Source organism: Sabethes cyaneus, chromosome 3 (genome assembly GCF_943734655.1).
Source record: "Sabethes cyaneus chromosome 3, idSabCyanKW18_F2, whole genome shotgun sequence".
Classification (NCBI taxonomy): Eukaryota; Metazoa; Arthropoda; class Insecta; order Diptera; family Culicidae; genus Sabethes; species Sabethes cyaneus.
This window is the reverse complement of record NC_071355.1, coordinates 193,687,578-193,714,118: the sequence shown is the minus strand read 5'-3', so window position 1 is coordinate 193,714,118 and position 26,541 is coordinate 193,687,578. Positions and strand designations below refer to the sequence as shown.

The window sequence follows — 26,541 nt, the reverse complement described above, 5'->3', positions numbered from 1 at the left end:
TAATTTTAGTGTTTATTAACTTTAGTTAATTACTGATTCTTGGACTATCACTGCCTGTCACCCTGGGAGCCTCTTCCTTTCATCTGTTTGGTTGAAGTTTTTGGAGCGTTTTAGTAGAATACGAAACCTGGAATTAAATGGTGGAGTCGGAGGACTGCATTGCGCGTGATTCTTCGGAATCGAGCACAATAAGTCGACCGAAGGATGGAGAGCTGGAGGAAACCTTCAAGCTCGATAGCGATTCACTGTACGGAGGACCTTCAGTCTCCTCGCTGATCCTGAGTTCGCCAAAAGGGAGTGTGGAAAGTCGAGCGAATAATCTTCCCGATCCAGAGACGCAACCAGACGATGATAGGGCACCAACGTCGTCTCGTGGTGGTCTCAAGCGACTCTCCAGTGCACAGAAAATGCGGCACAAGCGGTATCTCAGCAAGGAATACACAGAGAAAGAGGCCACGAAACTGGCCCTTTGTCCTGCCAACCAGCTGCCGCAACCTCTCGAGCAGAGCAAGCGGCAACGGTCTGAGGAAACTGCGTCGCCAAACACTAGCGCAAATGGTCCAAGCACTAAACGACCTAGAGTGCGCAAAAACAAAAGGCCGCCTGTGGCATTTCGTATAGTGAGATGGTGGAAGCCGCAAGCATCGCAATCACGTCAAGTGATTACCCATCCACTATACTTACTGCGGATCACCTCACGGCTATTCGCAAAGAAATCCTGAACTGCATTGTGGAACAGGACTCTCCAGCCATACGGCCAAAGTTCAAGAGCTGTCAGCCCAAGAACGGCTACCTGCTCCTCGTGTGTGCCGACGCACAGTGGGGCAGATTGATCCGGCGCTCGGACAAAACCTCATAACTTCTTTCATATGCTTCGTAAAGCTTTATTGTCTTCAGCAACATTGTTTGTAATAAAATTGCGCATCTTTCTGTAAATTTTAAGTAGTTGTATTTTTATTCCTATAGATGGCGTTGAGATCTAACTTTTTAAATAATGACTTTAGAAATATTGTGTCTTCAGAAAAGTTGTTTGTCCTGTAAAGTTACGTAAAGTTACTGAACATACCAAAATTGTAGGACTTACGAGAATCAAGTTATAAATATTTTAAATACTCAAACATATTTTTTTAGTCGAAATTGGTAGTCTGACGACCTCCTATACAAATTATCACAATCTGTATATCAAGAGTAATTTAGTATTATTATTCTGGTATAGGGTAAATCAACCATTTGTGGACCTTTCTATACATTATTTTGAACTCGTTACGCTAAACACCCAACCAATGGCACTTACAATATTAGTAACTTTCGAATAAGCCTAAATATATCAATTTCTGATGCAAATCTATATTTTACAGATTTTTTAAAACAGATTTGAATGTCCATTTTCCTTTTATGGACCCTTGCGGTTTACAATAGAATAACGACCGGATCCATTATAGGAATTTTAGTGTATTTTGCATGGAGAGAGTCCGGTAATGGCGACATTTTTTTCATTGTATATAATGGACCCACTTGTTGAAAACGTCAATTTTAAAGCATTAATACTGAAATGCAGCCAAAATTTTATCAACTCAAATGTGTGTTATGTTTAGTACGTTCTGTTTCATGTTATATATCCTCAGAAATAAGAAGTATAAGCTAATAAATACCGAAATTTTATCCGAGTGTCCATTACAGGTAGGGTTTACTATATAGGTTAACTTACCCTACTACCTGCTTTAGTGCATTCATGTAATTTTTTTAATTCATTAGTTTGGCCATACGCAGCAAAAGGATATGAGTGGCGAAATAGGCTGTCATCGGCCTCAGCCAAATCCTGGCAGAAGGCATAAAAAATAACGAGTAACTGGCAGAGTGTAGCAATCCGTTTATCCTGCAAACACATATCAACATCTTCGACTCTAAATAAACAAAATGGAGGCTAGTTGAATCGAGCTGAAAGTCCAATCGAACATATTCTACTGCCAACTTGACTTGAAACAGAGCTAATTGGGAAAAATCTGTTAAGTAGTCGCCTTTACAATGTCCTGAATTCCCCTTATCGACTCCGATGTATCTCATAACGATAATAATGCTATGTCTTACATACACAAGCATGACTATTTAACGTACAGCAGGAATGAACTTCGCACTGGCGCGCGCATTTACTAATGTGTAGCCTAAAATGCCGGAAAACATGCATTCGAAAAACTTGAATATCTCCGAACATCGCAACTAGTAGCAGCTAATTTTTTGCTTGTTACTAGTTAACACCCTGAATGTTGATTTTATGGTAGTGTCAGAGCGGAAATCTGTGGAAATCTTTTTCTACACGCTATTGAAAATTGACAAAAATAACAAATATTTTGGTCTAAAACACTTCGTCAGAACAAAGCCTACTAGTAAAAAATCTGTCTTAATATCACCTAAACTATTAGTTTATAATCCCTTTAATGTGAATTGTCCTTTAAAAGTATAGAATTTTAAGCAGCATGGTAGCCAGATACTAAAAGATTAAATGATATTTATTTTTTCATTTTTCAAAATTTTTTTACACTGTGTTTCACCTTCTTTAATGCCTATTGAAAAACTACTTATTAAAACAATTTATGTATATTTCATATAGATTATGTGTCTACTATACGTAGAATATTAAGTTTGATAGAATATCTCAAATAAAAATTTTGAGGTATTGTCCGAGCTTTTTCGGGTTCTGCCCCATAGTGCGACGTGGAGACAGTGAAACGGCTGTAGACTACGGTACCTACTCTCAAGCCGTGGAATGAAGCGCTGCTGAGAACATACACCATGAAGAACCTCCCGAGGCCTCTAGTGTTCATGGGGTATTTCTTGTGCAGTGTAGATACTTCGAGTGAGAGGATCCTCCGTCTGCTCCAAAATCAGAACGACGGCTTCTCTACACAAACGTCACAGCGTGACAGGGAATACCGTCGAACTGGCGTTGGAGATAGATCCTCTGTCTGCTAACCTGATTGTCAGGCATGGCTTCATGCTAAATTATATGTTTGGCATGCTCGCATATGGCTCGCATGCGACAGGTTGGCCGAGGAGCAGCCAACTGCCGATTAGGGGATAATGCGCCAGGAGCAGCGAAACTTTGTGCGGGACGACCTCCCGAGGGAGTTTCGCAACCACCTGCTCCAGGCACGTCGGCAACGGTAGCGCAGGTTCGCACGGTTCCCAGTAAGGGGAAACTGCATCAACCACCAACCAATGTCCGCACGCCCGCGACGGTTGCGAAGGTTCGCAAGGTTTCCCGGAAAGGAGTTTTGCATCAACCACCAACACCTCGCAAAAATCAGAATCGACCGAAAAGCGCCCGCCGTAATTCGGTCTCCAGTCGAATACAGCCATCGAGGCCCTCTGATGTAGGGAAGCAGGCAAACCAAGACGGCGTTCACATCACTGGCAGCCGTCCGTCAGGTTCTGAGTCTAACGACTCTGTCAAGGACGGTAAACCAGTAACATAGCGGGCAGCCTTCGCTGCGTGCAAGCGAACCTTCATCATGTCGAAGGTTCGTAAACCAGCAGCTAACAGCTGCCTTCATCCAAGAACCTTGAGTTCACGGCACGAGAATTCTCGGCCTAGGAAACTACGGTAAGTTAATCTACTGTAGCACGCAGACCAAACCTAGATCTTCAATTCTGCTAACGAAGGAAATACAATTTTCTCCCATTACAGAATTCATTCAACGTGATGTTGTCACTGTCAAACTGGAAGTGCCAACAACGACGGGGAATCAGGACCTGGTCGTGGCGTCCGCATACTTCCCGGGCGACAATGACGACATACCGCCATTCGAGGTTGCCGCTCTCGTGCGGTCCTGCAGGGTCATCAACATGCCGTTCCTGATCGGCTCCGATGCCAACGCCCACCACATGATTTTTGGCAGCACGGATGTAAATAACAGGGTTGAGTACCTACTTGAATACTTAACTGCTAACAATGACAATGTATGCAATGTAGGGAATGTCCCCACTTTTGTTAATGCTATCAGAGATGAGGTCCTAGACCTCACTCTGTGCAGGACTTCTATAGCTGAGAAGTTCAAAAACTGGCGTGTCTCTAACGAACCAAGAATATCAGACCACAGGCATATCGGTTTTAATATTGAGGCAAATGTTGGAATGCCGTGAAAACAGCCATTAACAGCGTAGCGGAGAACGTCCTAGGCAGTGTGGCACCGAATCGACGTAACGAATGGTTTGACGAGGAATGCCAGCAGATATTGGATGAGAAGAACGCAGCGCGGGTACAAATGCTGCGTAGAGCCACCCGTCAGAATGTGGAGCGATACAAACAGAAGCGGAGGCAGCAAACCCGACTCTTCAAGGAAAAGAAGCGCCACCAAGAGGAGAAGCAGTGCGAAGAACTCGAACAGCTGTACCGCTTTCACGACACACGGAAGTTCTATCAGAAACTCAACGGATCTCGCAAAGGCTTCGTGCCGCGGGCCGAAATGTGCAGAGATAAAGATGGAGGTATCTTGACTGATGACCGTGCGGTGATCGAAAGGTGGAAGCAGCACTACGATGAACACCTGAATGGCGTGCAGGCGGAAGACCATGATAGCGGAGGAAGTGACCACATTGGTGCAGCAAGCGACGAAGATGTGCCACCCCCATCGATAAGGGAAGTTAAAGAAGCCATCCAGCGGCTGAAGAACAACAAAGCAGCGGGAAAGGATGGCATTGGAGCGGAACTTATTAAAATGGGCCCGGACAAGTTGGCCGGCTGTCTGCATCAATTGATTGTCAAGATTTGGGATACGGAACGACTACCGGAGGAGTGGAAAGACGGGGTTATCTGTCCTATCTACAAGAAAGGTGATAAGCTGGATTGTGAGAACTACCGAGCCATCACTATCCTGAATGCCGCCTACAAAGTGCTGTCCCAAGTCCTCTTTCATCGACTATCGCCAATAGCCAATAGATTTGTGGGAAGTTACCAGGCCGGTTTCATGGAGGGTCGGTCTACAACAGACCAAATCTTCACCCTGCGGCAGATCCTCCAGAAGTGCCGCGAATTCCGAGTCCCCACGCACCACCTGTTCATCGATTTCAAAGCAGCATATGATAGCGTAAACCGACAAGAGCTATGGAAAATTTTGGACGAAAACGGCTTTCCGGGTAAGCTTACTAGACTTATCATGGCTACGATGGATGGGATCCAGTGCTGTGTGAGAATCTCGGGTGGATTGTCGGACCCATTCGAATCTCGCAGGGGACTTCGACAAGGAGATGGTCTTTCCTGCCTGCTATTCAACATTGCGCTTGAAGGTGTTATAAGGCGAGCGGCGATCGAAATGCGGGGCACGATTTTCAATAAATCCAGTCAATTTATCTGCTTTGCTGACGACGTGGATGCTGTCGGCAGAACATTTGAGGCGGTGGAAGATCAGTACACCAGACTGAAACGCGAAGCAGAGAAGATTGGATTGCAGATAAATACGTCTAAAACGAAGTATATGCTGGCGGGCGGGACCGAGCGCGACAGGGCTCGCTTGGGCAGCACCGTGGTAATCGACGGGGATGAGTTCGAGGTAGTCGACGAGTTCGTATACCTTGGCTCGCTGGCAACAGAGGACAACAATACCAGCCGTGAGATTAAAAGACGTATTATCAGCGGAAGTCGGGCCTACTACGGACTCCACAAACACTTGCGGTCGAACAATCTGAGCCCCCGTACAAAGTGCACACTGTACAAAACGCTAATTAGACCGGTTGTCCTCTACGGGCACGAAACGTGGACACTGCTAGAAGAGGACCTACGAGCACTCGGAGTTTTCGAACGGCGGGTGCTAAGAACCATCTTTGGCGGAGTGCAAGAGAACGGTGTATGGAGGCGAAGAATGAACCACGAGCTCGCGCGTCTCTACGGCGAACCAAGTATTCAGAAAGTGGTTAAAGCTGGACGGATACGTTGGGCAGGACATGTTGCTAGAATGCCGGACAGCTATCCTGCAAAAATGGTTTTCGCATCAAATCCGGTAGGAACAAGACGAAGAGGGGCACAGCGAGCGAGGTGGCAAGACCAGGTGGAGCGAGATCTGGCAAGCACTGGGTGCCCGCGGAACTGGAGATCAGTTGCCATGGACCGAAACAGATGGAGAAATTATACTGCGCAGGCCTTGTCATAAGACGTTAGGCCAATTAAGTAAGTAATTGAGGCAAACTCTCTCAGGAGAGAACAATACAGAAATCCGAAGAAACCCAACTGGAGTTCATTCAGAGAACATCTGGGAAACTCTCGAAATTCCTGTCATATTAATATATGCACACCAGCTGAGCTGGACGCTGCAGCCAATGACCTACAGAGTAGGATTATTGATGCTTATACTGCAAACTGTCCGTTAATCACGCGAACAGTCTGCCGTGACGTGCCCTGGTTGAATGAATCGCTCAGCAACCTTCGTCTGGAGGCTAGGCGGTTATTCAACAGGGCTAAGATCACGTCTAACTGGGAGGCCTAGAGGGCATCTCTCACCAAATACAACGCAGAGTTTCGCATAGCTAAAAGAAAGTCCTGAGTCAAGTTTTGCGAAAGCATCCAGACTGTGCCTGTGGCGACGCGACTCCAAAAAGCGTTAGCCAAGGACCATAATAATGGTCTAGGGCAATTGAAAAAAGAAGATGACAGTCTCACTGTTACTACTAGGGAAACTTTGGAGATTCTTATGGACACGCATTTCCCTGGTTCGACAGTGTCCACTGGAAGCGATGTCGGCGCGCAACAGCAAGTTGAGTCGGCGCGCAATGTGTCAAGCGACTCGGTTCTACTTGCGCGCCGACAGTTTACGGAGACTTCAATCAATTGGGCACTCAGTTCTTTTGAATACTTCCCATCTTCTTACAAAAAGCGGACGAGATTATAATGTGCGAGCTCATCAACCTCTTTCGTGCCATTGTGCATCCAAATTAGTTTGGGAGTGCAGCACAGTCTTCAGGGAGCTCTCCCGCCAGATCATAGTTTCATTATTCTGGGTGCCTGGACACTGCGGAATCGAGAGCAATGAGCTTGCCAACAGCCTAGCGAGACAAGGATCTGCTCATCAGTTCATTGGCCCCAAACCGTTTCTGGGCATCTCCATATCCGCTGTCAAAAGCGAATTACTGACCTGGGAAAAACTAGAAACAGCATCTAGCTGGTATAAAGCGCAGGGCTGTAGACAAGCTAAACAGTTTATCTACCCAGACACTGCAGTAGTTAGTAAACTACTTACCTTAACGCGTAGGGAACTGCGCACAATCACGGGACTCCTCACCAGACATTGTCCCACTCTTTACTATTTAAAGAGAATTGGCAAGGTCTTAACCGACATTTGCCGCTTTTGTAATTTAGAACTAGAAAGTTCAGCGCACTTGCTCTGCTCCTGTGAAGCTCTTGCGTCTTCCATGTTCAGCTTCTTCGGAAGCTACCTATTAGCCTCCCCGCCGAAACCATCTCTATTTAGGTGAGGATGGTCACAAAGATCCGTGTACTGCACGCAAATTCACTAACGAAAGTAATTGCGGTGAATCAACCATGTAACAGTTTACCGCAAACAAAGTCCGTTGAATTTTGCTTCGACGTTCTAATTAACTAGATCAAGCAAGCAGTAGCGATCGGGATAAAGGGGAAAGGTCCCCCTTCCAGGTTGTGCCAAGGCAAACTACGCAAGGCCAATTGTTTGAACCTCTTCCGCACTCGTTCATTTTGAAGCTTCCAATAAAGTTCATGCGGAGTCCAAATTAGGCGCGCGTTGGTGTTTTCAAAAAGGAGGCGAACTAAGGTACAATACAATGCTTTTAGGCAAATCTTCAATTCAGTTATCGCAATAAATTCCAGCTGTTTGTTCTTTATACTCAATCATAGTAACTTTCTGGGGAATGGTATTTTCGGGATGATTTTCTGGGAAATGGTTCTCTAAGGAATGGTATATTCTGGGAAATAGTTTTCTGGGGAATGGGTCATTCTGAAGTTCGGAATTCTGGGGAATGGATTTTTGGAGAATGGTTTTCGGGGGAATGGTATACAATCTAAGCCGTCTCCTTATCTTAACCCTCGCCGCATCACTAATAGAGTCGAGGGTGTCCCAGAGATGGCCACGAAACACATCTTCCGATCCAATGTAGCCTCGATCAGTCGCATTAGTTTATCCGGAAAACCATCCAAACTAATGCACGATTATCTGCCATAGCTGGTCAGTATGGACAGTATCGTGTACTACTGTAGATACGTGTACGTATCGGGTACGCGTAGAGTCAATAAAGATGTGATGCGTGGGTTGTACTCCCGACATTTCTGCAAGATCTATTGGAGGGTTATATTGGAGATCTATCAAAGTTGAACCACCGTTGTTCCCTACGGAACCTTGTGCTATCGGTGACAGTCGGTGTAGCCGACCACCCGTTTTGTAGATGGAATAAACTCCTTCCATTCATTCCTCCCGTAGCTTATATTCCTTCCAAATCTTCGAGGTAATCCAACGTTTAGCCGTCGCCAGCGTTTTTCAGCCATGTTTATAAAGCTGGTGGGTGGTTCTTACCGACAGTTTTGTTCGTCTTCAGCAACGAGATTTCTAGTTTGGCTTCTTAGAGATCAGGTGCTCAGACATTACCATGGGCATTCTTAGGTTTATTTCTGTTCCGCCTCCTTCCGCAACTTCGCCATTGAAGTGTTAGTTGAAGAGCTGCTGTCGACCTGTCTACCTATCGACCACCTCGCGCTGGTTTGTGATCAGATTCCCTTCCTCAACCCTAGATATGTCAGGTTTCGGTGTGTAGCCCTTACATGTTTGGTTCGGCCTCTCGTAGAATTTGCGCGTGTTATAAGCTCGGAAGAGTCACTTCATATACTCCGGGGCTCTTCACTTACTGCCGCGGTAGTAGCCTCTCCGATGACCGAGCGTATTCTGACCAAACGGTCTTCGAGGGTCGAAGCACCTAACTTCTCGGAAGAAGGCAGTATGTCATCCAGTACACTCGCGTAGTTCTCGGTAGATTGTGGATTACCTAGCTGCCAAATGTTCAGCCTATTGTTCTCTGAACAAATACTCTTGGCGAGGTTGCTTTGTGGATAACTAAGCAGGAAAAAAAATTGCTTCACCAGACCCAAGAAGCCGCAAAGTTGAGCCACCGGGCTCCTTTGCTGGTTGTGTTGATTCTGCACGTATTGCTCTTTCTTTTTATCGTCTGGTTTACCTCCCACTGGTAATTAAAACGGTCTTTTGTCCTCAACAGACGCATTTTCTCGTCGATCACCTACCAATCCATCACGCGATCCTATATACGTTCTGCCCAATACTAAGTACAAAGTCCGTTTCCAGCTCTTTAGACTAGAGGCTTCTCTGTGCTAGTAAAATAGGGTTTCGCCGCCAAGGATGTTCCACAGCTTTGTATTAATCTCCCACAGTCAGGATTCAGTAGCATATTTTCGTTTTCGTAATTCCTTTTTTAATTAATTCGAATGCACGTAAGAATACAAGTTTTTAATATTTTTGAATCGAAATTAAGCCTGAATTTCCTATTTCTGAGGTTTTAGCAATAAAAATGCTGTAAGGATCACAGTAGTCCAATCAAATTTGTGTCGAAACCATGATTTCACTTCGACGCGTTCCCTTCGCTGTCGTATCAAAACGATGGCTGTCCAGTACCAACGTTTCAAATCCTAGTTGTGACTCCAACAGTAGCAGAACGGAAAACCTTGCTCCTTCGCTGATAAGCTCCACCGTACAGGCGGCCATCAATGAGCAGATCAATGCCGAATTCAGCGCAGCTTACACCTACCTTGCCATCAGCTATTATTTCGCCAAATCTACAGTCGGCCTAATGGGATTTTCAAGTATGTTTCGCTTCGCTCTAGTGACTAACTACCTACCCTAATATTACATTACACCTTTTAATGCAGAACTTTACCAAGTCATGTCCTCGGAAGAAATAGGACACGCAGAAAAGCTGGCAAGCTACCTACTGGGGCGAAATGGCTCGGTGGATCTGCAAACGATTAATAAACCGGCCCACTGCAGTTGGGGCAATATCGGAACCACGCTGAACGAAACGGTCCGACTGGAAAATTGCGTCTCCGAGTCCCTATCGCAGTTATATCGAACAGCCGAAAAACACAACGACATCGTCACAACGGATTTCATTGTGGGCGAATTTCTCAAAGAACAAATCGAATCCGTGCGGGCGGTCAACCTACTGATCGCTAAATGGCGAATACTGGAGAAAGTCCAGGATGGGGCGTACCTGCTGGATAGGGAATTAGAAAAAAAACATCGTAACTAGGAACGGTTTCTTATTGCTAAACTAGTAGCGTCTGTATTTTTTTTTTTAGTAGTGATTGGCACCTTTAACTTTCGGTTAAAATATTGCACATATGCCCGTTCAATAAAATTGTCGGTTTTTTTGTAATACTTTTTTTTGTGTGTGATGGTTGATGGTTTTGCTTTTTCGTCTACAACTCAAAGTCGTCCACCGAGCTAAGAGTGGTTTCGATTAGCAGATTAAAATCTAGCTCGTTCAGGCTAGCCTTGGCAGTCAGCAAATCCAGAAAGCAATCCAGTGGCTCCTGCATCTTCTGCACGGCACTCATCTGCTCGCCGAGATCTGTCGATGGCGGTTAAGAATAGGACAAATAACGAAGATCATGATGAATTTCAACATTTATTTTTGTAATGAAGTAATCAAATACGTCTAGTTGAATATAAACTAATAATTACTAGCGCGGTGAAGTATGCGAATGATACTAACTAACATTATTGAAAAACACAAATTCAATAAATTTGAAAATCCTCGAAATGAAATGAATAAAATAATGATCCAAGAAAGAAAATGTAGAAAAGGTAACAATTACTGCCAGGATGGTATAAGCTACAAATACAACAGCTAAGATGATTGAGCGCATCCTTATTGACTGCTTCCGAGGTGACGGCTTGCACGTCCAGTTGAATGTTTCAAAAAGCACACCGGGTGGGGGTGGTTTCGGTGGTTCTTCTGGTTGGATAAAGGGCATATTGATGCCGTTCAGCTCACCGTACGTACAGCTACAAGTCGCTCCAGCTGAGCCAGATAAATGTGACGATGGTTTGATGCATGGTAACAAGCAACAGAAGCAAAAGTAGACTAGAACTAAATGTATTTAACTTAAGTTATTGTCGTAATTTGTGAACGGTGAACAGAAAGGAACGGGCTTACAACTAGGACGGAGTCGAGTCTTCAAATCACCTTCAATCACGACAACAACGGAAAAAAACAATTGTGTAGAACAAGTAGTTTAAAGATACAACTAACAAAGACATAATAATGGAACACATTTCGGCATGCATTAAAATGAAACAAAATTGTACGACTGGAAAAACATATAACATAAAACACATGTAAGGAACACACAAATATCACAGATATGTTTCAAAGTTAACAATTGGATGAGAAACAAAATACCTTTGGGTTTATACTCTCGTTTCTTAATCTGCGAGTAACCACGCAGATGAACGGAGTTTCCGGAGAGAATGTTCAGCGCATGCTCCCGTCCTTTTAGCATCGTACTGACCGGATGATTCCAGTTGTTTAGCAATCGTCTAGCACGCGATCTAGGCAGCATCATCAGCAAACTCAGCTTTCGCTGAATACCCTCCGAGGTGTCGTCAATGTCCGCAATAATAACTTTGATCACGTCGATTTGCAACTCAAGCACATGATGTTCGACATATTGCATAAAATTGTTAAAGCTGAGCGCTCGATAGCCCAGGTAAGTGAAAAACGACGAAAACCCTAGCGGAAAGGGAAAAGCAAGTGACTCGGTCGCCAGACAGTATCTTTCCAGCATTGTGAACAACTTCAGCTGCTGAGGACTGCTCAACTGATCGCTGTAAAAATATAAGAGCATTAAATTTGTCCTAAATACAGTGCAATCAATTAACGTACACCAACGCAAATCCTCGCTCGGTTTCCAGCACCAAATCCAGCCCGGCAGTCTTGCACAGCAGCATACAGAGAGCACGCGATTGCTCCAGCTGTGCTGCAACATATCGCGTGGCCACAGCATGCACATGCGATGGCGCTGGATTACTATCGTAGAAAGCATTCTTCAACCAACGGAATCCACTAACTTCCTTGACGCTGTGCTTGACTAGATGCATGCTCAGTTCGCGTAGATTAATGTTGAGCACCAGTTCCTGCTTGCTGGCAGTGCACACCTCAGTCTCTACGAATGGCAACATATCGTTCTGCATTCGCCGTGAATTTACGGCGGAAAATTCAGCCGCAACGTTCATGATCGGATTTACCGGCGACATCGGAGTCGAACAGCGCGAGAGTGCCTCCGGCTGGTAACAGGTTAGTGAGTACATTAGTTTCTCCGTCACTTGTTCCTGAGTGAAACGTGCCCGTTCCTTATTATCGTTCAGTCGTTCCCACAAACAAGTCCAGATATCCTTTCGGTACGGAGATAACCGTTGCTGGGGCGACAGCAGCATCATGGAAGTATTATAAAGTGTTTCGTGTGATAAACCAACGTTAAGGTTAGACACTTTCGCTTGAATTGGTTTCGAAGTGTTGCAAGTAGTTAAAGGAAGCAATCGAAACAAAGCCAGCTGGTCCTGGGAGAGACCTTTCTTTGAAGAAGCGTACGCTCCGGAGACGAGAGCTTCTTTCAAAAGAGGAACCGTATCGAGATGGAGCGGACGCTCCATAATAATGCTGAGAATCTGAAACACAAAAACCATAAACTTAATTGAAATCTACCAAATCAAAACAGTTTCAAGCTTACCTCCGAAAAAATCTCCACAATCTCCCCGTTGGAATGTGCCAAAAAGTAGTGTACAATAGCCAATCGATTATCCACCGAGGTATCGTTTCGGAATGCTTCAATCAAGTGCCCCTTCGGAATGGTGATCGAAATCAGATCCAACGTAGCGGAATCGTAGCAAATGTTGTTCGTAGCAAAGCACGGAACCAAATGCGTCACCGGTTGACGTGTGAACGGAGCACAAACGATGTGGCAACACGGTTCGTGCGAAACGCCCACATCCAGCAGATGCATGAACAGTCCACCTTGAAACACGAGCATGTGATGGTCACCGTGCAGCGTGAACGTGGGTTTCATGGTTTTAGCCTTTTCCCAGGGGATTCCCGGAATGATACAATGAATTACGCATCCGTGGTGGAGGATCGTCACGGAATAAGCGAAGTGAACGTCGCATATATTCTGCGACGTGGAAGCTTCCTCGTCCGATTGTTTGATCGGTTGATATAAATAGTAGTGACAAACGTACAGCATGCCAATGGGATCACTAACGATTATCAAATTCAGTGAAGAATCATGAATTCGCAACGGAACCGTGTCATCCTCGTAAATATCTTCCGTTCCAGAGCTGGAGGTGGGAATTTTCGGTAGATTCAGCGGAATATTTAGCACTGTTTCAGTGCGTAGCTCGTCATGAAATTGAAACGCCGACAAGGTGGGATTCATTTTTTTCTCGGTGGAACCGTCGTCTTTCTCGAACAGGGTTTTCGGGGCCGGTTTCATGTGAATGTAGTAGAGAGCTTGCACTGATGGGTCCCATTGGGCCCAAACAAAGCCTTTCGTAATCGTTTCCTTCTTAAGACATGACTTGTCCCAATACCAAGCCGTTGGATCGGTGTAATCTAGTTTGGAGGTACCTTCAAGAGGATTACTTCCCAACGATTGTTTCTTCAGCGTGGCTGTGTACAGCAAAACTTGTTCGTGGTGAATCAACACAATAAACTTATCCTGCTGACTTTTTTCAAACGTCGCCAAATTTTGCCATAAAAACTGAGCCATCATTTGATGACTGCGGTCAACCTCCATCAGCAGAAAAGGTTCAACCTCAACATTTTCCTTTAGCTCTATCAGAAAGCTGCGATAAATATCTGTCTTTCGACCGGACTCTTCTTGCTTCTGTTCTTTGATCGTGTACAGGAGCAAAGTCTTCGTCAAATTAACTGAAGCTTGGATCACGTTTTCCCTTCCAGCAAAGCTGTACAACACTTGCAAGGTCTTATCCTTAGGCGAATAAATCCCAACTCTACTCTTCTGATCGGCACGATCCTTCGGATCGAATGCAACCCAGCTAGCTAGAAGAGATCCATCTTGTTCCTTCCCCAAAATCCTCCACTCAATTGCTATTTCTAAAATTTAGACATAAGAATTTTTAATCTCCGATTAAACTAATAAAACAAGCAGAACAAACCTCTACTGCCAGCCACCGCTAGTAAACCGCAAAAGTTTGCTGCTAGGTTTTCCTGCTTCAACATGTTCGCAATTCACGAATATCAGAGAGCAAATTCCTTTACATTAACACACCCTTTTACGCAATTAGACTAAAATCTGTGTCGATGGGAAAAATCGATAAATCTGTGACACGGTACAAAATTGCATACACACATCGAACTGAACAATAATTGCGGTACGTCTGCAAGCCAGCAGCATTATGTTCAACACATCATTTTCTTCATTCTTTATCAGTTTTACCAGATTTTCGAAAACAAGCAACACGACGACCGAGCGACAACGATAACGCTGAAAGAAGCAGATTCCGGAATCATTTAACAATCCCACACGCAAAATTGCTATACTGCGGGCTGAACAGGACTGAAAGCAAAACAAAACAGAAGGCAAGGCATTAAGGCAACGTCACGACGACGCTTTCCGATTTTGACAGTAAATGTCAATAATTTGAGAGAAGCAGAAAGTGCTGCCAAAAATGACAAAACTTCCCCATAAAAAGTTTGACAGATGGCATTTTACGCGTCTACCGACAAAATAGGGTGCCTAAGACATCAACCTACTAATCAACCTACATCGTTGGGTTTCGTAGGTAGGTTCATTTCGTCACCCGACTTATTGGCGAATTTAATCTGTTTTCGTAGGGTATCAATTAAATCGGTCAAAGAGTCGGTTTAGTTTGCAAGGATTAGTTTGTCAATTAAGTGCATCGATCAATCATCAAACGGGGTCGGTTTTCGTCGCCCGACTCGCCACCCAATTTATTGGTGAATTTAATCTGTTTTCGTAGGGTATCAATTAAATCGGTCAAAGAGTCGGTTTAGTTTGCAAGGATTAGTTTGTCAATTAAGTGCATCGATCAATCATCAAACGGGGTCGGTTTTCGTCGCCCGACCCGCCACCCAATTTATTGATGAATTTAATCTGTTTTCATAGGGTATCGATTAAATCGGTGAAAGAGTCGGTTTAGATTGCAAGGATTAGTTAGAGTGACTATATACAGAGTGGCGACAAGTCATCCCAAATGTATGCAATGCGGGTTTTACAAGGTTTTTCTTTCTCTTTCCTGCATGCGCGTTGGATAGGTCGTCTGCTCGATTGGAATGACACTGACAGATAATTATCATTCCAATTTTGACATTGTCGCCACTCTGTATATAGTCACTCTAGGATTAGTTTGTCAATTAAGTGCACCGATCAATCATCAAACGGGATCGGTTTTCGTCACCCAACCCGTAACCCGATTTATTGGCGAATTTAATCTGTTATCGTAGGGTCTCTATTAAATCGGTCGAAAAATCGATTGAGCCTGTATAGAAATACCTGTATATACCTGTTGACAAATCTGAGTATCGAGAAAATGGCGCTACGGGATGATGTTTGTGGAGTTTGCATCAATAGTTGGTAATTTTACAATGTTCGAGTGTAATTATTTAGTCAACAATTTTAACAAAGTGTTTTCGTAGGTACGAGCGGTTTGAATTGTGCCTTATTTGCAGTTGACAGTGACGGTGTCATCGGAGGCCATTGCATAGCAAAGGATAAAACACAGATTGCAAACTTATCAAGGAAGCAGCTGCCGAACCTGGGTCTAACCCAGGTTTAGCTGCTCTGATTCCGGCAGGGTAGTATTACCGATACAACGATCACTGGCACTTTCTTACCCAGCGGGTAATTTTCCTAGTTGCGCTTACAGTCTACTTTGAAAAGCAGGTTCTTGTGAGCAGAGATGCAGCGGAAATTTTGGGAAGTATGTTTCGGACGTGCAATAAATTCTAGAATTATATATAACATAGTTCATTGATTTCAGTGAAAACCAATCAAGTCGATGGCTTTCATTTGGATATTGAAAATTATCCTGTGGGCGTTCTTCATATGGCGCCCGAACTGGTAAAAGTTTTGTTGCTACTGAAGCGGCCGAGGAGCCATAAGGTATTACAATTACAAATTTTAACAGTGAAGCAATAATAAAGATCTGAGTTTCAGGATAAAGAAAAATCTACCTGCTAAAGCCATTACACGAGGAGATACGGCTTGAACGGAATCGCAGTGGCAAGAAAGCAGGGACTGAGAGAGCAGAGACTTCTGTAATATTTTTTTAAATAAAAGATAAAAGAACAACGAGAGTGTGATTTCCGATCGACTAGTTCTGAACGAAATGGGTTGATTAATCGGGATATAAAATTGATCAACACAGACGAAATAGGTGGATTAATAGGTGCATAATATTGTGTATCCATCAGCACTAAATTGGACTTCCGAAAAAACGACAAACGATTTTTCTTCCTTACCGCACATTAAACCTAATGTCGGAAGTAGTGCGCTGTATAGCAAATGAGACGCGCTATACAGCGCACTACTTCCTAATACACTAGGATTAATGTACGGTATGAAAGAAAAATCGTTTGCCGTTTTTTCGGAAGTCCAATTTAGTGCTGGATGCACAATATTATGCACCTATTAATCCGCCTATTTCGTCTGTGTTGATCAATTTTATATCTCGATTAATCAACCTATTTCGTTTAATTCCGTAGGTTGCAAAATTTTTTGCATCGATTAATCCGCCTATCAAGTTTGATTTACTTATTTCGTCATCCGATTCCTCCTCCGATTTGGTAGGGACCTCAATTGCATACACCTATTATTCCACCTATTTCGTCGGGTTGCGTAGGTTGCATAACATTGTGCCTCAATTCATCCGCCTATTTAGTTTGATTTACTTACTTCGTCATCCGATTCCTCCTCCGATTTGATCGATTTTAGTATGGAGCCCAATTGAATACATCTATTAATCCACCTATTTCGTCTAGATCCGTAGGTTGCATAACTTTCTGCCTCGATTCATTCGCCTATTTAGTTTGATTTACTTCTTTCGTCTTCCAATTCCTCCCCCGATTTGGTCGGTATTAGTAGGGAGCCCAATTGCATGCACCAATCAATCCACGTATTTCGTCTGTATGGATAAATTTTATCTCCCGATTAACCAGCCGATTTCGTATGGTTCCGTAGGTCGGCTCTAATTCATCACCCTACTAAACAACCAACTTAGTCGGTTCTAGTCGATCGATTTTGTATACCTGAGAATCGGTATATTCCCCTGTAAAACTCCAACAAGCGTAGGCTGGTAAATGTTGCAAAAATCGGCCGATCCGTAGGAAGCAAAATAGGGCGATTCACCCTACGCGAACCTACTAAATAGGGGGAAAAGTAGGAGGGATTTTTTATGGGGATCTTGGAAATATGGTTTGTCCTGGGTCGTGTATGAATACTCGGAGGTAGGTTCCGAAATATGTATAACATTCATTAAAGATTTATTCATTCCGTTTTCTCACGTTTTTTTACATTATTTGCCATACGACTTTTTGGTGTCATGCAGATGGTATATTCCGTCATGAAACGATACATAAATCGCGTCTTCATCACTATTTCCCGCTGGAATCCTGGTGTTCCTGCGACTTTGCCCTATATGTCGTCCTCGGCCGTCACCGATAGAAAATCCCAGCGCTCCCTGTACACTCAACCCCCGCTAATATGAAAAACAGCTCGTTCAGATTGGGCGAGTTCATTTTTAATCGAAAACAAACGTTTTAAACACATCTCAAACATGCGCGAATTCTAAAGGTTCGGTTTGTTTAATACGAAATTGGCTCGGCAGGTTAAACTAAAATGGTCTATTTTGAGTGCTGGAGAGAGATAAGTTGCATATGAACTATATTGCCAAAGCTTCTGAGCAAGAGGAAACGCATTAAGATTTTTTGCTTTTTTTTAATTTACCGGTCCACTTTAACGTCAACTGTGTGTGACGCTTGATCGGTTTTTAATGTGAACGCATTCATACCACCGGGGTACAGATTAAAAATGTTCAGATTAAAGAAGGTCATACCAACGGGGGTACACGGTAGTCCGTATCCGGACTGGAGCTTCTACACCACTCCCCACAATCGGATTCTGGGAATCCGGACTGTAGCAAGTTGGTTTCATTGTACCGAATTTACGTCGATAAATGCAATCGGCTGTGGGTTCTGGACGCCGGCGTTATCGACCCACTAACATTTCTGCAGCAAATTTGTACTCTCAAAGTGCTTGACCTTCGACCGCCACACCGACAAGGTGCTGTTGACGTACGTTCTGCTACCGGACCAAGTCAGGCAGGACTCGTTGGATATGAATCTGGTGGTGGACATCCAGGATGGTCAGTGTAACGATGCCTTTGCCTATGTGGCCGACGGTCGCGTTTCGGCATCATCGTTTTTAGTTTGTGTGAGTTCAAAAAGTATAATCAATATATATAGAATGCCAGTGTCGCTGGTGTTTCATGGATATTTTGGTGGCAAACATGTTGCTGGTTCGTGTCTTGGATACGGGAACTACATTGTCAAATTGCCCAATAGAAAATTTTCCTGCCGACGAAATACCCCAAAACGACCAAATCGGGTGATTTATCCTACGTGATTTACGGAAAAGCAGAAGGATTTTTTATTGGGTTGCCTTTTTAGTTTGACAATCATATTCCCGTTTCGAATCGATCACTCACACATATGCGCATACAGTGTAAATACGTAATTTTCGAATGTGTGATGTTTACCACGAGCACTGCAGCGACACTGGCATTCTATATATATTGATTCAACTGTTCAAAGCCTAGAATAAAAGAATAAAACCGAATATCGTAGGTCGATTACTATGGTGTTCAACAGCAACAGCAATATCTTATAAGTGTATTTTCGGTAGACGAGACAATTTCATGTTATAATAAAAAGTTATAAATTATCCTAGAAATTATCACTAGTTTTAAATTTATGTCAGCAACCTGCCGCTAATGACCCAAATCGACTGCTTCGGATTCCGATCCACCTTGAAATCATTCGGGCACGTCAGCTTATACGGGTTCTTCTCAACAGCCAGATTGTTACGATTTCGCCAGATCCCATCAATTAACGCCGCTCTGCTGGACCAAAGAGATAAATTGAAACTGAACTGTCGTTTTTGCCACCTCGAAAGTAGACGAATGACCACCCTTATCTCGGCTTCCGATCAGTTTAAAGGTTTTACCAGGCCAAAATCTCGCCGGATTGTTTCTTTTTCTTATACCGGCGCTGGGATTTCGAACGTCGTAAAACTAGACATCGGATGATAAAAAAACATACGATAACCATCACGATGAACTGGCGAAAGGGAAATCCCAATTATTCCTTCCGATCAATGGAAGTTCAAGTCCAAATAGTTCAATCGCTGGCGAAAGGATTTTGAAATTGTATGAATACTACATAAGAAATTACATGTTTACTCCAAAAATAAGAGCATGAGAGATTTTAGAATTTCGGAAATAGGGGTTCGTTATGAGTCAGGTAACACAGTACAGTGGACCCCCGTTCGTTTGAACGATTCCTCATGCAAACTAACGGGGTTACTTTTTAATTTGAACAACTGGTAACCCGAAATATGCTGAAACCTGTGTGAACTGGCCGCCCTGATCTTTGTTATTGTTTTGGTGGTTTGTTTTAGTTGGCAGTTGCAAGTGCGAATATTGCATTTTCCGATCGGATTTCTCTCTTAATCGTAAGGAAAACGAAATGTGAAACCGATTAAACACGCTAGGTCAGTACAAACGAATCGAACAAATGATGTCATGTTAAGAATGACATTTGAACCATTTTTAATTTGCACGTCGTGCAAACCAACGGGGTTCAAATTAAAAAGTGTTCAGATTAAAAATGGTCAAACGAACGGGGGTCCACGGTAGTTTTGGAGTGACAACTATACTTGTTTCTGACGCTAGTGTACGTTAAAGTCTTAATTCAAGAAACCCTCACCCTCTGGTGTGTTACGTAATATTTAAACGGTAAACTAGCCCGTTGACATATATTTTGCACTTTAACCTTTTTGGCATGTTTGGCAAGATGTTTTGTGCCATTTTATCAGTGATTTCTGAAGGGCTTGAATATAAAGTTTGTTTACTATCAACTATCATACAGTTTGTGAGTTTGTGTATCGCCAAGCGTACAGCGGCAATTTCCGTAATTTAACTTTCATGGCTTGAAAAATAAACGGATTTTACAGGTAAATGCTACACAATAATCACCAACATAATAATGTAAACCTGATTAACCTTTTTAGTATTGAAGTACACAATGAGTACTTTATCTCTTTCTCAAACGGAACCCACTGATAGATTAACCGCTGCATCGAGCGAATGCCGTATGCTGCTGAATGTAGCACGATATTATGGAATTATTTCAAAAATTGTAAACATCTTAGATCAGAATTGCGACGCTTTAGCGGCTAACGATGCTATTCAGGTGGTCCATCAGCCGGAAAACCAATCTATTTCAATCTACTATGGAGAAATAATTGAGGAATGTCTTTCGGACTCGGAAACAGTAGTGGTAGATTCGGAAAACCTGCAGGCAAAAGTTTCCGAGTCACCGGAATACCTGCATAATACCGCGGCCGCCAAAGAATTCGATCTTTCAACCCATACAATTGTCGAAGATGATTGCGATGAAATGTTCTCTTTTGCAGAGGAACAGTCGATGCTGTCGTTGGATAATGCAGAGGGTGTCGAGATTGAAGTAATCGGAAATGTAGAAAACGTCGATGCTATAAGCTGTGAAGATGGCCAAAAAATACTAATAACTGATGAAAATGCTAGCGAAGATGAAAGCGATGTTTCCGAGTACTACGTAGAATTTCTACAGGAGAATGATTCCGCACCAGTTGGTGACTTAGAGGAAGATGCGGTTGCGACAGAAAAATCCTGTGAAATGGCTCCATCTATTGAAAAGGATGAAAGAGTACTGTCAAAGCGCTACAGATGCCATTTCGTATCTTGCGGTCAGCAATTTCAGTTGGTGAAGGAATACGATGATCATATTAAAAAAGAACATTCGGGCATTATTACTCCCCCAATATTACTTCAGTGTAGGTATATAGAATGTGCGGTCACATTCAGTGATACGTACAAGCTATATTTGCATCACAAGAACCATAAAGCACTAGTTAAGTCGGCAATCAAAGCAGATTTTTACTGTAGTGCATGCAAGATAACGTTCACTAGTAAGGAAGAACTGAAGAAACATATTAAGGATCATCCCGAGAAAACAGGAAAAGTTCGAGTTATCAAATCCAATATCAAACGGTTTTGTGAATTTTGCTCCGAGGCACTTGAACCTAAGATCAACGTTTACAATGTGCACTGTGTGGAAACACATGGTCGCGCATTGTACAGTTGCTTTGTGTGTGGAAAGGTTTTCCATTTGATGGCACATCTCAGCGAACATATAAAGGCTGGTCATGATGCCGAAACCACTCGGAAGTATATCGACGAATCTCTCTGGAGAACTTTTCAATTTGAAAGTTCCACAATCAAAGAATGTCGTATATGCTTCCGGCTGTTTACATCGCCGAGAGCAGAATACCAACATAGTCAGCAACATATTAAGGAATTGTCGCTTACTTGTTCCCACTGTGGTGGTAAGCACTATGAAAGTCATTGTACAGAACCTCGTCCCAAGTATAGTCAAGTATATAAGAAAGTTCAATGCGAACAATGCCAACGGTGGATGTCTAAAAAGAACATCAAGGAGCACATAGCGACCCATGCCAATGAACGGCTTTATCCTTGTACCGTGTGCAGGAAATCTTTCAAGGTCAAACGAACGGCTCATCGCCACATTCAGAACCACATCAATGCCCAAAATAAACGACGCAAGTGTTACGATTGCGATCAGGAGTTTGAAAATGATTCTCTTATTCCGGAGCACTACCGGCTTCTGCACGTGGACCGACGGCCGTATAATTGTCTGATCTGCGGCAAGGGATTCTTCATCAAAGCCGAGCTCGGTGATCATTCTCACACACACAGCGACGAGGAACGGCGCCGAATGTCGGTTAAAAATCCGGTCGAACACTATCAGATTGGAAATGCGCGGGTCTACGAGTGCACTCTCTGTCGGCGAGCATTTTCCGCCAAGCGAACCACGGTGGCCCACTTTATTGTGCACACGGATCGACCCTTCATCTGCCAGTGTTGCAGTATGTCATTTCGGGTTAAAATCGCGCTGGAAGACCACCTGCTGGACGTTCACAAAGCTAAGCTGTAGAAAATGGTACGCAACGTAATAGTGATGAAAGCGGCTGCAATTTTCTGTTTTGTGTTTGTTGTATTGTCTGAATTACAACTGTTTTTACTTATAAAACATTGAATTTATTATTGAGAAAAATAACTGTAACGCAATCACTGTGTGTGTTGGGTGTCGTAATTGAATTAAGCTGAATTTAATGTTATCAAAGTGCTTTCTCTGATGTAAACATTGTCCAGCGCAAGTGCATCTTGCTTCGAACAAACATAAGTGGTCTGATGCTACGCCGTTCATTGAATCAAGCATCAGGCGGTTGCAAAAGGTTACTATCACTTCACAGGATGATTGACAAGATTATCTTGAACTCCGATAAGGACTACATAATTCGCGCTAAAGGCATTCAATAATTTCCATCTTCGCAGGAATCTTCAGCGCCTGTCGATTAAACAGCGCATGCTATGTTGTTTCGCCAGAAAGAAATAATTCTTGTTAAAAATACGTCAGCGTATAACATGGACTTATTCGGGGTTCAAGATAACGGTGTTCAATGAATGAGTTAGTTGGAAGTCTGGTTAGACTAAACAGGGATTTTAATGTTAGTGCTATGGTAGGTATAGCTGGACGCCCAATATCAGAAAGCTTGTTGTTTCGAGAGAAAATTTTACTGCTGATTTATTTGTGCGCAATGTGGTTTACAAACTCGTTATTGAACATTTCCTTTCGAGGTTACGATAGAGTCAGTTTGCTTATTTATAAACCAGCTGTACCCGGGTGCATTGCCACACCCACATGTCCAATTTCAAGCGTATCGGGTACCTATTCTCAAAGTCACCTCACTTCTTTCATGAGCCTTATTCTTCTTACAGTCACTCTCACTTCACCTACCAGTGCTCATTTTGTACAGTCAGTAAGATGAGAACACATCCCAACAAACATTTTTCCTGAATAGTAGTTTATTCAACCATTGTACAGCTAATTACCGGGTAACTAGCGCTTGATAAGCTGTTATTCAACAAAAATGTTTGTTGGGATCAGCCTCTAGTTTCAGATATTAAAAAACAGAAGGGACCAGCATCGGACCTGCAAGCTAACGGGCGTAGCAGAGGCATTGGTCTACTCTCTCTCTCTCTCTCTCTCTCTCTCTCTCTCTCTCTCTCTCATATTTTGCACCCCGTCAGTAGCTGTACATGATATGAACACTCTTATCAGCAAAATCAAATGGAAGTATCCAAATTATACCGTGCAAAATAGGATGGTTACTCTATAAATTATAGGGTATATTAAGTAGAAAAACTAGTTTACAGTGTAATATTTACATGTGCAATCTGTCAACTGGTTATCCAGATGGCTTTTCGTGTTTCGAAAAAAAAAAATTATGGGAGCGATCGTGGAAAATCCAGGTTATAGTCTCACAGGTGAATCACGAAACTGATTCGTCCGTGTCACGTATGGTAAAATCGTTCAAGGAGACTCCGACGACCCAGCGATGAGTTGCCAGTGGAAGAAAAGCGAAGACGACCAACCACGTGAAGGCAAGGAAGGTGAGGGATTACTTCAAGTACAATTCGAACCTTTCGATTCGGGACCATCTGGCGCGTTCAGCAGACAGTGAAGCGGATCGGATTTCATGTCTTCATACTAAGGAAGGTGCCTTGCCGAACCGATAAACAGAATACGGTGTCCAAATCCCGCGCCAGCAAGATGTACCACTAGCCGAAATGCATCGTAATCAGCTAACGGGGGCACCTTTATCTCATTTGTTTTGCGTTGACAAGAGCTCTAACATCACTGCGAGCCCCACTGACAGCCGAAGAGCTATTTTGTGTGAAGAGTAGCAATGATATATCTCGTTTACGCTAACGCTAACATGTTGGCATCGAAAACATGGTTGCCTACCAGCTACTTAATCGTAATGGACGACGAGACGTACATTATAGATAGACGCCAAGTAGATCCTCGGCCTGGAGTTTTTTGTCGGAAAGTCCTGCCTGACTGTTCTGGAGTAAGAAGGTCGACAAATTTGAGAAGACAAGAAGTGCTTGCTGCTTGGTGTGGTAGGCGATCTGTGAGTGCGGCAAATTCAGCAGGTCATACATAATAACCGGCACTAAACCAAATATATAAAGAACGCATCCGGTCTCACGAAGGTAAACCTCTGTTTTGATGGGATCTGGCATCGTGCCATTACGCAAACCCGGTAATGGAGTCGTACGAAGCCAACGATTATGTTTTTGTGCCGAAGAAGGCAAATCTACCAAACTCGTCAGAACTTCGCACAACAGAAAAATTCTGGGTGATTATGAAGAACAAGCTTCGAAAATCAGGGAGGATCTTCAAAAACGACCAGGATTTGCAAAAAGTGTATATGAAAGTGTGTAAGAGAGATGCCGCAAGTTTTTCATACACACTTAACAAAAAGCACCGAATTCGGTACAATTTTACCGAAATCTAAACAGCTGAACGTTCGGTAAAAATTTCGATGGTGCCAATCGACGTTTACAGATCATTAATTATGTTTGGTGCAATAAAAACGAACGTTCTGCTGTTTAGATTCCGGTAAAATTTTACCGAACCGATTAAGTGTGTAGGACATGATGAGTAGCGTTAAGTCTAAGTAGGGGCATTCAGCCTAGGAGAGGAGGTTTAATAAACCAATTTTGCGCTAACATAGCTAATATATGTTTATTTATTCCGTGGGAGTTTTAAAAATTTCCGACCTATAATGAATTTTTATTGATCATTTTTATCTGTTGCATATTTTCCGGGTACAGTATTTTGAACTATAGAATACATACTCTCAAGAATACGGAGTAAATCGTATCAGTCCGTATAATTGCCTGTCCGGTTTTTTCTTTGATATACGGAGCATTCGGATAGTTTAAGCTGATCCAACCATCCTTTCGGTAGTCACCTTTTGTTTGTGTTGCTCAAAGCTAAAAAGTTAATTTTTTTACTATTACATAACCTAACTATGTACAACTTATGTTATTCCTTTCCTCTCTCGTTAAACTGATCTAAACGATTACGGACGAATGCACAGTAAATCTATGAGTAGTGTTTTAACGGTTGCATGACATTTCGACGAAGACCATATCGCGGAGCACTGTTCCGCGGAAAGTACTATTTTGCGGAAAGTACTATTTTGCGGAAGATACTACAATGTCGACAACCCTTCCGCGGAAAGTATTATTCCGCGTAGTTTTCCTAGCCAATTGCAGTAATAGTGGTCTCCTGCAAGGAAGTCACCGAAGAGTTACATCACATTAGTCTTACGATTTTGCGTTTAGACCTGTGTAAATTTGAGAGGTTATCAATGCGATTTGGGAAGTCACGTCGAACGCAGTGGAGTTGGATGGATTACCTATCAAGTTTACAAAGATAACCTTTTTTTTTGTTTAGATTATAGTCACTTTAACCAGCTCGGGTCATTCGTGACTTCTGCGGGGTTGGGATTTGAACCCGGGTCCTCGGCGTGAGAGGTGTGAATGCTAACCACTACGATGGGACTGATCCCCTGAAAAAGATAACCTCATTTACCATTGGTAATTCAACATATAACTCATTTATTCAACGGATTCATCGTGTTTGGAAACATGCGCAGACTTTCCCACTGAAAAAGAAAACCCATATAAACGACATCACGAATTTACTGGAAGCTCAATTCAATCGTTCCTCCACGGTGGTGAACACGCTGTATACATATTTACGTGGCAGAAAACAAACAGTGTTCTGTGGTGACCGTTACTTCAGCTCAGCTGTGCCCAGTTAACACCTGGTGCGCCTCATGGCTCAGTTCTCGGACCGATAATTTTCAGCTGTTACATAAATGATCTTCCGACGGTTCTCAAGTTTTGTTCTATCCAGATGTACGCTATGCTAATGATGTTCAACTGTATATCGGACGTCCTGTCGTGGTTCCTGCTCACTAGAAATAATCAGGATGGTGAATGCGGACCAGGCTTCTGAAAACTACCGCACGCTGACAGTAGTTTGTCGATTGTCAGGCTACTGCACCATAGCAGTAATATAACCGATGAGAGTCATTGAAATGACAAAACCACTATCACAGCGACAACAGGTGAGTGTCCCGTGAAAAAGAGAGTACTTTTCGATAGCCTGATGCGGACCTCGAAAAAGTTTCACAGTGGTCAATAATCCTGCCAAAAGCCATGCACTGTTTGTAGCGATTCGGCGTAGAGGGATGAATGGATCCGTGTCACCTACTTC

The 26,541-nt window shown here is 43.2% G+C and overlaps 2 protein-coding genes across 2 annotated transcripts; one reads left to right on the top strand and one right to left on the bottom strand.

The window, feature by feature from the left end:
- Positions 1 to 10,441: 10,441 nt before the first annotated feature.
- Positions 10,442 to 14,532, bottom strand: LOC128740541 (protein pigeon). Its single transcript, XM_053836089.1, has 5 exons — positions 14,199 to 14,532; positions 12,755 to 14,136; positions 11,911 to 12,692; positions 11,428 to 11,852; positions 10,442 to 10,593 (listed from the first exon to the last, which is right to left on the bottom strand). Exons 1-5 carry the CDS (start codon positions 14,260 to 14,262, stop codon positions 10,442 to 10,444), a joined length of 2,805 nt encoding a protein of 934 aa, XP_053692064.1. The 5' UTR covers positions 14,263 to 14,532.
- Positions 14,533 to 20,386: 5,854 nt separating this feature from the next.
- LOC128743496 (zinc finger protein 79-like) lies at positions 20,387 to 22,363 on the top strand. Its single transcript, XM_053840092.1, has one exon. It carries the CDS (start codon positions 20,434 to 20,436, stop codon positions 22,333 to 22,335), a length of 1,902 nt encoding a protein of 633 aa, XP_053696067.1. The 5' UTR covers positions 20,387 to 20,433; the 3' UTR covers positions 22,336 to 22,363.
- The last annotated feature ends 4,178 nt before the right edge of the window (positions 22,364 to 26,541 follow it).

Bases quoted from the DNA above. Each gene is read 5' to 3' on its own strand.
- LOC128743496 (XM_053840092.1), top strand. From the start codon at position 20,434: ATGCTGCTGAATGTAGCACGATATTATGGAATTATTTCAAAAATTGTA.
- LOC128740541 (XM_053836089.1), bottom strand. From the start codon at position 14,262: ATGTTGAAGCAGGAAAACCTAGCAGCAAACTTTTGCGGTTTACTAGCG. The intron at 12,693-12,754 runs GTAAGCTTGAAA...TTTGTGTTTCAG, and splicing joins TTGTGGAGATTTTTTCGGAG to ATTCTCAGCATTATTATGGA. The intron at 10,594-11,427 runs GTATTTTGTTTC...CGCCATCGACAG, and splicing joins ACGAGAGTATAAACCCAAAG to ATCTCGGCGAGCAGATGAGT.